This window comes from Pyxicephalus adspersus, chromosome 4 (genome assembly GCF_032062135.1).
Source record: "Pyxicephalus adspersus chromosome 4, UCB_Pads_2.0, whole genome shotgun sequence".
Taxonomy (NCBI): Eukaryota; Metazoa; Chordata; class Amphibia; order Anura; family Pyxicephalidae; genus Pyxicephalus; species Pyxicephalus adspersus.
The window spans coordinates 55,664,067-55,677,381 of NC_092861.1; the positions used below are offsets into that span (position 1 = coordinate 55,664,067).

At 38.8% G+C, this 13,315-nt stretch overlaps 1 protein-coding gene across 1 annotated transcript in view; it reads right to left on the bottom strand.

Annotated features, from left to right (window-relative positions):
• Positions 1–10,934, bottom strand: part of CCDC50 (coiled-coil domain containing 50) — a 22,952-nt gene extending 12,018 nt beyond the window's left edge. The window contains exon 1 of the mRNA XM_072410164.1: positions 10,640–10,934. Within this exon, the coding sequence (XP_072266265.1) occupies positions 10,640–10,688 (49 nt within the window). The 5' untranslated portion in view covers positions 10,689–10,934. The remainder of the gene's footprint in view (positions 1–10,639) is intronic.
• Between the last annotated feature and the right edge of the window lie 2,381 nt (positions 10,935–13,315).

The window sequence follows — 13,315 nt, forward strand, 5'->3', positions numbered from 1 at the left end:
AGTTCTGTGGTAATTTGGTGATGTTGTGCTTTCATCGTGAATGAACCACACACATAACAGAAACTGGATCATTAAGGCAATTTCTAGGCATGATGACAAATGAAATCAATTGCAGTTAGTGCGGTCTCTAACCTTGAAAAAAGAAAACTGTTGGTAAATGTTGTAATATATTAAGGCTATTAATAATGAATTTCACACAATATATAATTAGCTACATCACAAAAACTAGACGTGCTAGAGAAAAACTGAACACAGATTTGAAATCAGCATAAAAAATACCACAAAGCCCACATACATTATATATGTTGACCTATGTTATCATTAAATCACTATAAATAAGAGGCTATACATTTCCTTGAATACAGTTGTCTCACTAGAAGCAAAAAAGGCGTATTACATTGTCCCATTCACTTCTAAAATGTAGAAGTGCTAGAATCAGAAGCAATATTATTCAAAACCTGGCCACTAAGTGAATACAGAGTATGGGCAGGAGAATGTTCCATGCCTAACCACAAAACAGAAAGATTGTCATCCGCTCACACAGTGTTCAGGAAACAAAGCAGATAAATATAGACATTAAATGAAGACCATCTGAAATAAACAATGAAGGCAGAACATGGGAAAAAAATCTAATTTGAGAAGACTGGTATTTTTTTCCCCCTTTAGTTTTGTTTCCATTGTTCTCCACCACACATTCATACAAACTTACAAGCTTAACACATTAAATAAAATTATTCTGAAATCTTTTAAAGTGAAATTAAACCCTAAAACTTGTACTGAGCAGGTACAGTCTTTTAGGGATTTTAGTGTACAGTTCCAGCATATATCATGCCATGAAAAGAGCCAGGAGCCAAGATAAAGTAAGCCAAATAAGCATGCATGGGAGTTTTATTATCAGTTTCTCAAGTCTTTTTTTTTGACAATTAACAGGGACATGTTTACTTGGTTCAGCCATTTTAGTGTTCTCTTTAGTCTGTTTCTCAGGTCCATTGCCAACACTTGTCACTAGCTGCCCACCTATCATCAGTCAACAGCTCAGCAGCCAGTGTAATTCTTGTGAGCATGACAGCAAGACACCCGCAACTCCGCAGGCATCCACAGTGGCTATTGTGCCCCGCAAGAATGAACAGGGACAACAGCAGCCATGTAATCAGCTCAGGGGATAGATAATCTCCAGCCCAAGCACACTTGAACAGCGTTAGCAGAACCCATGGCTGCTTATCAGGATATAAAGGGGGGGGCATCCATCCCTGATTGATGCGCTGCAGGGTTCATATGGGCACATTTTAAATTTGGGCTTTCCCAAAACTTTTCTCACCTAACTACAATTTTATGTTCAGAATGTATTACAAAGAGTTATCTAATATTTGCATATAAAGTAACCATGCTCCTCTTCCTGGGCATCCCCTGACCACTTGCCACAATTATGGAAATTATTGGTTTTTCAATGGAAGTATTTACAGCCTGTTATATTTGTTTATAAAGGTTTACAAGAAGTCAATTGTATTATGCAACAGGGAGCATAGTCTTTAATGCTAAAAAATGTGTCACCCTGGTGTGGACTGGCCCATTGGAATGAATAGGAATTTCATACACTAAAATACGCAATTCAAATCCTGGGGAAACAGTTTGTGTAGACTAATATGGAATTTTATACCATGCTGATAGGGCAGTGTTATCTCCTGCTCCTTTTAGCCGGGTGCACCACCCGGCACTTTTTAGTAAGCACCAGCCTGTTTTTGGGTGCTTACTGAAGAGTTGGGTCACAATATAGGGGCTACCATTCACCTACAATTTCTTCCCATCCGGCTTTTCATTACTGGGTTCAACACTGTAGGAAAAATACAATTCACGGTCATAAAGCCACTCTTGTGATAAAACAGTTCTTTCCAATTTCAGTTGGGAGTAAGCTAGAACTTGTTAGAATAATGATTATTTTTTTATTGGATATCAACTTTCTGTGAGGTCTCACAACCATTTAAGAGCAGACTACCGAGGTCCTATTGGCCATGATTACACAGCGTTGCAAAGTATCTTTTATAAAGAAAATAAATGAGCATGTGCGTTTTCATTAACAATTTATATGCATCTTCCAACACCAATGTAAAACAGAATAAGGTATGTGGACATCTCACCATTTATGAAAGCATGGATTCATATTCTATAAATGGATTTCAGATTAGTCACCACCAAAGAACATGCGATAAAACTAACATGCAGCTGAAACTTCCACCAAAATAAATACTCTGTTTCAATGGGTGAGGCCAGAACAAATTTCATAAATGTGGAAAGAGTAATTGCAACAGGAAAAGATACGTACTGACAGCAGATTATAGAACCCTTTATCTGCAAGAAGCAAAGCAAAAACATTTCAAGACAATGCAAAGGAAAGAGTTTAGGCCTTGTTTATATATAAGTTTTAGCATGTGTAAAAGCAGAGTGTACAACAAACCTTTACAAAGCCTTTGTAGAGCATTTTGTCAAGCTTTTTTGAAGGATTTTAAAGTACAATTCAGCTCCAGTTTACGAAAGTTAGAGCCTTTTTGAACAGGCAACAAACTGTCCTTCCAATGTGTTGCCCTAGGGCAGCACTTTAGTTGAATGGACTGTCCGATGCACAGAAAAAGTGCACATTCTGTACTTTTGAAACTGAAGTACACAGTAACACACAGTAGTCCATTGCCATGTGTTGCATCACAGTGCCATTAGGGATAAATATTAGCTTATCTAAATATAATGTGTATTAACGCAAAGCACTTCTGCGAATAGGCACTTAAGAATATATCTAAATAGTGCTGGTTGGCACGTTAAAAAATCTGAAGTCAGGCTAAAAGCAGACGTAAACCCGCTATACTCACCTGTCCGAGAGTGCTGCCATTTTCTTCCTTCTTCTCTTCAATTATCCTGAATGGCCAGGCCGGGACGAAGTTACTCCCTTGCACACGCCAAGGGGTTCATTCAGTTCCAGCAAGTGCAGGGGAAATAGCCTGTCCGGAACCTTGGCTACCAACGCTGAACAGCACAGAAATTTTGACCGTTTCATGGAGCAAACAGGCAGGTAAGAATGTTTATTGCAGAAGAGACTTCACCTGTCCTATTCTGCACCAAACCCTGCATGATCACAAATATTTAAAGTGAAACCTTAGCTCTGCTTTAAGCAAAAGTTCAGCACTACTTACTTGTAAGCTACCAACAGTTTGCCTAAAGCAGCAGTCAGCACTCTCATGAAGCTCTGTGATTATTCCCGTACCAGAACTGAAGACCAAATTGAAAAAGGTAAATTGGAATAGTGCATACAAACTGTGTTTAAATGCAAAGTGCTACAGGCATGCACAGCTACACAATGGGAAAAGATAATTGCTAAAGGAAATACTAATCAATATCCCAGCAGTGTAGAAGTGATCAGGTGGCTGTAAAGAATCACTTTTACTAGAAAGGTGTTATCTGAGAGTAAAAAGCTAAACAAACTCCTGGTGGTTATAGCAGTACTTCCAATAACTATTACAGCAAGGACAGCAAAAGGGCTATAAGCATCAACAAAGCTGTTTAAAAAATGTTTCCTTGCAGCCTATTGCACACACTGCTCACTTTAAGCCCATGTGAAAACTTTTAAAGTGGATTAAATCTACACTTTGGGTGGAAACTTGATTTACTTAAATTCTTAAAAAAAAAAGAACATTGAGAGCCTAAGTAAATATCTTTATATCTCTCTTCAATATAGTGTTAAGCAACAGTATTACCAATTTAGGACAAGTGCTATGTTTTTTAGGAATTTGCCATAAACCCAAGAAAAACCACATCATTGAACTTCTCCAATAGTTAGACGGGACAAACCACCCAAAATAGGTGAAGCTGGGGGAAGTAGACAACTATTACTTTATCTTGGTTCCAGACACTAATAATGGCCACACAAAGTACTAACACAGTGTTTAAGAGAGAGATGGAACCAGTCACAATAGTTTAGAGTAAGGCTAGGTACACACATACATTCTCGTCCTATTATTGCTTCAGGGCTGGGATTGGACGAGAATCTGACATGTGTACAGTGGTTGTCCAACATAGTTAATGGATCCATCTGGCGGATCCATGAACGACAAGCAAGCGCAATGCACGTGATGGGGAGAGAGTGCAGCAGGATGCCAATTGCTCATTATCCCTCTTACCCTCACCATATAGCAGACTGGCACTGTGTATACATAGCTCATTCATGCATCTCTCAGTCTTTTGTCCTTGGAAAGGATCATGAAAATGTTACGTGTACGTAGCCTTAAGTGTGCAGAGCCAGGAACTCAAAAAGTACAGTGAACTCCAATGAAAGCCCTTAAAACACTGGTGATTAAACATTTTCACACACTCTGTAACTGCCTTCCTTAACCCCAACGGCAAGCTCTTACTCAACACTAGCTTACACTATGGGTAAGCGATTACCTCCTTTAGGAGAGAGAGATTCATTCAGGAGGTAAGCACTTGCCAGCAGAGTAGTTACAGAAGAGCTGAGCCTCCTGTCATATACCTTTGTAAGCAATCACTTATTCCCCCCGCTCCTGCTATAAACTGAAAGTTGCTGATGTTCATCTGAAATAGATTTAGGTTTGAAACATTCAAATGAACTTGTTTTCACTTTCACTGAAACTGAAAATCATGTGAATACATTTTGTAAAGTTTATTTATGCAAATAATTTATCATGGTTGCACAGTGCATGAAATAAAGTCACTTCCTAAACACAGTAACAGCCGTCTAGCATATCAGATTCATTTACTTTATCTTTGCACCCATAAAAAGTGAAAAAAATATTCCTATGTAGACTGTCACTGCTAGCCTTCTGAAATGTTAGTTGCTCCTTAGTGTTAATAATTTCCAAATCATTGACCTACAAAATACCAAGACTGAGAATGACAGCCTGGCAACTAGAAAGTTCAAAAGGAGAGGTCAGCAATGGCAGCCTCCATTTTTCTATTCGTATTCTCTAAATATCAGGAACAAGTTAGGAAAGTTGGAGCATTTTTGAACAAGCAACAAACTGTCCTTCCAATGTGTTGCCCTAGGGCAGAACATTCAGTTGAATGGACTGTCCGATGCACAGAAAAAGTGCAGATTCTGTACTTTTGAAACTGAAGTACACAGTAACACATAGTAGTCCATTGCCATGTGTTGCATTGCAGTGCCATTAAGGATAAATGTTAGCTCATCTAAATATAATGTGTATTTACACTTTAGAATATATCTAAATAGTGCTGTTTGTCACGTTAAAAAAGCTGAAGTCAGGCTTAAAGCAGACGTAAACCCCGCTATACGCACCGGTCCCAAGGTGCTGCCATCTTCCTTCTTCTCTTCCTAGTTGTGTTCTTCAGTTATCCTGAATAGCCAGGCCGGGACGAAGTTACTCCCTTGCACACGCCAAGGGGTTCATTCAGTTCCGGCAAGTGCAGGGGAAACAGACTGTCGGGAACCTTGGCTACCAACGCTGAACAGCACAGTAATTTTGAAAGTTTCATGGAGCAAACAGGCAGGTAAGAATGTTTATTGCAGAAGGGACTTCACCCATCCTATTCTGCAGCAAAACCCTGCATGATCACAAATCATGTCCTGGCTCCTTAGTGTTAATAATTTCCAAATAATTGACCTACAAAATACAGAGACTGAGAATGACAGCCTGGCAACTAGAATGTTCAAAAGGAGAGGTCAGCAATGCTTTCCAATTAAAAGGACCAATGTTAGGGTATAAATGTTTAACCGTGTACCTGAAGTCCATTTTAACAAAAGAGACCATCTGCCTTTTCAGGGCTTCACAACAAGCTTCATGATTTAGGTATATGACCACCTACATAGAAATATCATACTTATGGGGTGAAACATTATTATATGGTACACGCTATATGTATATATAAAGCTTACATTTTATATTTTGTGTATGTACTTTTCCCATCCATTACCACAAACAGATCTAAAGCTTTCTATAGTTGCTAAAATAGACCAGATAAACATTCCTTGCAAAAAATTCAGCCAGTTGCCACTGAGAAGTTAATTATTCACCAATGCTACAGTGTGAAGTGTTTGAATAAAGGCAATGGCAGTTATGAAACATGGAAACATCAAGCATAACATATTATCCATTTGTTCTAATAGTTTTTGTAATGTAGACAATAAGGTCTGCCATATGGAATTTGTGAAGTTTTGATTCATTTCTGTTATGATACATAAAATGTTATCCATGTAATCTATACACTCAATAAATACAAAATGTGAGGAAGTGCCAGCTTTAATACTAGAGCTAAAGATGGGTAAAATGTGAAATGTGCCAACTTTACTAGATAGGATGTGACCCTTCCCTCCACCCACTCCTTGCTTTTAAATACACTTTAAATGTTTGAATGAACAATAAATGATACAGTAAGGAAGATAATCAGAAAATGTAACAATTCTGCTAGTATAACTGCCAGAAAAAGACAATAGGAGGTTATGTGCTATAAACCAGACTACATAGTATTACAGGGTGATCAAATGTTTTCAGGCACATATGTGATCAAGGAGAAAAGAACACGAAGGACAAAATCAGTGTTCTAATTCTCAAACATAGTTCAAGGAGACAGAACCTTCAATATAAATAGAGGTGCCAGGGTATAAAGTATGGACCTAGGAGAGTGAGTGAAAAACTCTACAAATATTTTGACTGGGAGATCAGCCACATATATGCAATTTAATTGTAATTATTAGGGATGAGCAATTAGCCTGTGATTTCACTATGAAGTTAAACTGGGTTAACATTTGCTTGGGGGTAAAAGTAATTTAAAAGGTCTCCAGTATTCACATTTTCACATGGAGCTACTCTTTCCCATGTACATTTCTCCAGCATAGTGTACACGTATTTGTACTATACAGCAATGACCTCTTCTTTTTGCTTTAATAAAAACACTATCTCTTCAACACGCCAATGACCCATCTGTATGCAGCTTTAGACACATTACAGGTACACGTTTCTACAACTGAAGACTTCCCTCCATTTACTGTTGTGATAGCAACTCAAATTTTTTGATTTTCCTTACATTCATTACCATGGACACTGGCGTTTAGAACAATTAAAGAGATTGAACCTCCCAAAAGGTGCACAGACAGAAATGAAAACATGAAAGTGGTTCTAACCCCCCCCTTACTCCTAACCAAATCGACAGAAAAAGTTTTGACTGTGTACTTTAATTCAAATCAGGATACAAAGAGGGTTCTGTAATTTATGTAAGGCTGTGCAATACCCAAACATCACATAGTAACAAGTAAAATACAGCCATGTTGGGTTCAGGACTTTTGTTCCAAATATTGAACAATCTATGGGTATTATCTTTTATTTCTATAACACTGACATTTTACGCTGCACTTTACAAAGTCCATTGGAATATCACCCACTGTGGGACAGTTTTAGGGAGTAAGCCAATTAACCTAACTGCATTTTTTAGGACATGGGAGGAAACCCGAGTGCATGTGGTTGTGGGAGGGGAATCTACACAAACTCAGGGAAAACATTCAGACTCCATGCAGATAGTGTCCTGGATGAGATTCAAACCCAGGACTCCAGTGCTGCAGAGTGCTGGCCATTGAACTATTCGCCAGTAATACTATAGACAGCCGTTCTATGAATTTGAATTAGATCACATTCAAAAAAAGATAAATAAATAATGACGCTACTAAGAACTAAGTATATGAAACCATAGACCACAAAGGAGTTGTGAGAAAGCCGAGAAGATGGTTTCATTTTAACAATAAATGTTTTTTTTATCCAATTCATAAAGCTGTGAAATTCCCAATCAACCCAACAACATCACAAATTATGAGAACTGGACTAAAACTGATGAAAAATGGTCATAACTCATTATTACCCAATATAGGGCAATGCAGGTGAATAATGGATTCCAAGAAGAAGCGCCATGCCATCATTGAGTTCCCATTAAAGAAGGGGTGACAACATTGATAAGAGCAATGTGCATAGATGGATAAAGTAGTTTAAAAAAAGGAGAAAACTGGCATTAACCAAGCCAAACCATGAAAAAGGAGACCATCAACTCCGGTCAGTGGTGTCACCCCTCCTTCATGAGGAACTCAATGACAGCATGTCACTTGTACCTGGAATCCCTTTTTCATCTGCAAAGAAAAAAAAATATTCTGAAGAGCTTTTCCACCAACGTGCGCAATTTGAACAACTAAGATTATGCTCACGTTTATATGACTTTCTGTTTAGCTCTTGTAAAACTTGGTCAGTTGCTACATATGGTTTGCTGAACTTGCAGATTACCTTTACTAAATCATTTTATTTTAATCCCTGCTCCTTGGTGTAGAAAATAAATCCAGCTATCTATCTACATATGAGTAGCAGCATTTGTTTGAAAAACTTGGGGTGTGGGGGTAGTTTCTTTTTTTAGGATAAAATGGAGAAGTGGTTGGAACCTCTACCAGTTAACTTTTCACTGGCTGAGCAGCCCCTTTGAGCAAATTTCCATTCACTTTCACGTTAGAAGGACCGGCTGCAAAGTGAAGGACTTCTTCCCCCACCTTCTAGATTGTATGTTCTTTGGGGCACGGTCCTCTCCTCCTCCTGTGTCACTGCCTGTGTCTGTCTGTCATTTGCAAACCCTATTTATGTACAGCGCTGCATAATATGTTGGCACTATTGGAAGATTTTACCCTTGTCTGACAGCCAGAAAATGTAGCACTGCCCATTTCTTTTTATTTCTGTAGGAAGAATCACCAGGACAAATTAAAGTTGAATCTCTGTAGATGGGACACAAAAAGCAATAAAAAACATTGCAAAGGGACCAATCCCTCTATATGATATCCAACATATTACCGGGGCTGTACATTAAATAGGTTTCAAATGACAGACAGATACAGAGAGTGACACAGGAAGATGATCCTGCCCTGAAGAGCTTACAATCTAAGGTAATCAGTCTGAATTACCACAGATCATACATATAGAAAACAATAATGTGTGATGTAATGTAAATTCTGTAACATGGAGGGGTAGTTGGGATAGACAAGGACTGAAATATGTGCTTCAAATGAGCTCATTTACCAGCTTTTATTATTTTATTATGGCCATAGGATACTGACATAAACATTATCCCAAGTCACACATAACAATGAAAGGACAGACTACATGTCTGAAATGTGTCATCACTTCCTGACACAAACATGTGGCATTCTAGAATATTCCCAATTGTTCTCTTGCAAAAGAACCAAACACATCAGAACAGCTGAATACACGCTGCAGGGGGTAGAGGAAATGAGTTTTATTGAAACTAAACAGGCAGCAGATTCTCACTAACTACTACAGCCTGGCCTACACCATACACATGACAACCACCACAACGTATACAATCATAGGGAACTGGTGCGTTATCACTTATTGCAATCATAAATCTCCAATATATTTCAATATGAAACAGGAAACATATCCACTTATTATTATTAGGAAGCTAGCATGTAAAAGCCAAACTCCAGCAATAATCAGGAGGCTGGGAGTTTGTTTACATCATGCTGTGCTGCAAGCGTTGTCATAGCAGCGGCAGATGCAGGGCAATTTCCAGCACACAGACACAATGGGGACACCTGTTCTGACCATACACTGCTCAATATGACAATATAAACTATAAATATATATGTTATATAGCTGGTCAAATAGGGAATCCCTGACTGATGTCTGATATATTGATGGAACAGTCCCATTATTTCCCCCATTTTGACCACCAATAATATGATGGATCAGGGGTCGGGGCACAGGAGGCAAAGAGCGTTTACCAGCCGACAGATATGTGTGGATAACCAGGTAAACAATCATTATCTGGTCGTCCACCTATCAGACAGGGTTTGGCCAACATTAGGCAGCACAGTAGCTGTTTTTGCAGCGCTAGGTGCCAGGTTCAATTCTCGGCCAGGAAGGACACTGTCTGCATGGAGTTTGTGTGGGTTTCCTCTGGGTGCTGCAGTTTCCTGCCACATTCTACAAACAAGCAGTTAGGTTACAAAAATTGCCCTTAGACTGTATTATTGACATATGACTATGGTAGGGACATTAGATTGTGAGTTCCTTTGAGGGACAGCTGGTGACATGACTATGGACTTTGTACAGCGCTATGTAAGATGTCAGCGCTATAGAAATACTGTGTAATAATTAGAGGAAAGTTCCATCACTCTGGACAATTTTGGTCTCACTTCCTGTTGTGTCTACTGGACAGGAAGTGGAAGAAAAGTTCCTGGAAGGAGCACATAAAACATATTGGAGGTTATAACTATACACTCTGCATAAATGAAACAGAAAAAATAGTTTTCTATTTAAAGTGTTAGAAGCAAACAGATCCAAAATAAGATCCTGCCACTGAACTGGATGACATAAAATACATTTTGATGCCAATTTTAGCTGATGACAAATATAAAGCCAGCTAACTGATCCATGCAAGGTGCACCAATATACCACAATCTGCACTCCCCATACACGTGTGATCAGACAGGGAGCAGATCAGAGAGTGAACAGGCCGACCAGCAATCACACAATATTAATAATAGCATCCCTTTGGGATGAAGGGGTTAATAACAGGTTAGAAGTTCCTGGCTCAGTGGTGGAGGGGGGTAACAGAGGTCACGTGATCTGGGTACCTTCTTTGACTCCGGGCAGTTTGGAGCTGTCGATGCTGATCTCAGTCATGGTCGCAGTGTATATGCGGTCCCAGACCTGTCGGAATCGTGTCTAGGAAGAGGAGGGGGAACGCGGTCTCCGGCCCTGCTGCAGCAGCTGTACGGAGGAGAGAGCTGTCATTGGTGGCCGCTGGGATCCCTGAGTGACACGATCGCTCGGCTCCGATCCTTGAGATTACCAGATCCAATGTAATCGGGGAAGCCTGTGCTAGAATTGTACGGCGAGACGGGCGGGACAAAATCCATGCGAGGCTGGGCTGGCCCAACACTACTATGACGTCACCCGCACGCCGCACATTAACTCCTCCGCTGCCGGAGACAATTGGGTTTAGCTTCTTAACTCACCTTACCCAGCTCTGAGCTGATTTAGTTCTCTCAAAAGTCTTCCATCAGTTTCCTTTCTAGTTTTAGAAATATTCTTATAGGGCAGATTAAACTGCAAGGATACCATTTGGGCTCCTAAGGAAAAATCATCATTGGAACTGATTTAGATATAATTGTTGTTTTGCCTAAAATTGTGAACCTGACATGATAATGTAAGATATTTGTAACATGTTCTGCTAAATATTTGTCTATAGACTGATCATTGGTGCATATACACCCAGGGGGTCTTTTATAAAGCAAGCTCAATCCCTTGCTGTCACTTATTACACCTGTAATAAGAATGTTTGCTGAATGTCCCTGCTGTGTTATAAAACCCCATGTGGGGGTGAAAAATACTAGAATATGTTTTGTAATGTACAAAGCATTGCTAGTGCATGGCAAGAAACCATGACATGAGAATTGTAATTGGCTCAAGCAACACCAGTACTCTAAAGGTACTCCAGTCCTATATATAAATAAATATATATATATATATATATATATATATGGTATATATATAATTGCACACTAGGGCCCCTTTAAAACTTTTAGCGGAAACTCCACCTTTAGCTTCTTCCAGGCAAGGCAAACAGGAGCAGAAACACCACAAGTTAACACATTTGCACATGGCTACCCTTATAGTTAAGGTTCAACCTTGCGGCTAGAAGCAACTTGTGGCTTTTAGGAACCACAGCGTGACCCACTGCAACCTTGTGCAAGTGCATGAACAAAATGGTTCCCAACTGCAGTTAAACCTGCAGCAGATTGATAAAGACACGTCTGAAATGGCCCTGACCTTCTTGTTTGCATAGTTATAATATCCAAGAATCTATAACACATAAAGATTAAAAATTCAGTTCCAAAACTAAGTGAGCATTTACACAGAAACTATGTTGCCATGGCCTGACAATTCAAAATATTGAGGATTTTATACTCCAAAAAAAAAGAGCAAAGAGGAGGAGAAGCAGACCTCACGTTGCTAGAGAAGTCACTTTGGTAGGTTGGTGTGCCATAATTTGTAAAATATACATATCTTGTACATAGCAAAGGATCCTAGGTACCATAAATAAATTTAGTTCTGTTAAAGCCCAACTCCAGGGTGATGATTTCATGTTTGACTTGCTTCTCATGACTGCTCTACTTGCCTTCATTTTGAAGCTTGCAAGTGACTCACTGATTCCACCTGGAGTCTTCTACCTAACTCCAGCTACAATAAAAATATAAAAAAAATTCCTCTATACCAGATGAAGAATCTGATGCTTGTTTTGTATAAAAATAAATTAGCACACAGTATCTTAATCAAATAAATGATGGTCTTAGAGCCAAGGCATGGTAAGACATTACTAATATGAAGAGTGGCTTTAGTGGGGCAAAGATCACAGGATATTGAAGTACAGTAGGTACTGCTTTGTCCTAGCCTATCCCACAGCAACAAATAAGCAGGAAGGAAATTTTTTTAAGGTTGAGGGTCAGCAAGTGAATACCAGTAGTCCCCGAGTTAAGGACATCCGACATACAGACGACCCCTAGATACGAATGGGATTCCTTGCTTGTTGGGAGGCTTGATGGGGGGAGGGGGTGGTTGGCACAACATGCAGAAGAAGTCTTTTGATGTTCTGCAAGCTCTTGTAACTCTTTAATGAGGAAGACAAACTCTGCAGTTGTTTCTTTTTGCATATCAAATGTCGCTATCTCGTATGTAACCCTGTATTAGTTTTTAAGTGGGTTAAATATTTTTGTAATTATTTTTCAGATGTGATTATTATACACCTTATAAGTGTGTAATGTGATGGCAGTTTTTCAATGCAATTCCATTCATTGCATTGTTATAAAGATTTTTACCAAAATTCCTAAGCAAAAATATATTTCACCAGTCAGACATCACAGTTTAACAAAAGTAGTGATTTGTTGGGAAAGAAGAATGTCACTTAATGTTTAACTTAGGAATCCAAGGCACTAACTGAATTGTAACTTCCAGATTTGGCTTGATAAAGGTAATAGTGCACCAGTAGACTTTTATTTGTTTACAAGAAGTGGTTATTAAACAATACTGGTTTGTATGATGTAAAAGTCTCCAATATTAAGTTATAAACATTATTACATTATTCTGCAGCAATATTTATATATATACATGATTAAATATTATAAACCAATACCCATATTTTCAACTACATGCAAACAATTTGTTTTCCTGCTACACATGGTAATTTATATAAATAAATAATACTAATAATAAATAAAACAGCATTGTTCTCTGGTATGTCAAGGTACAAA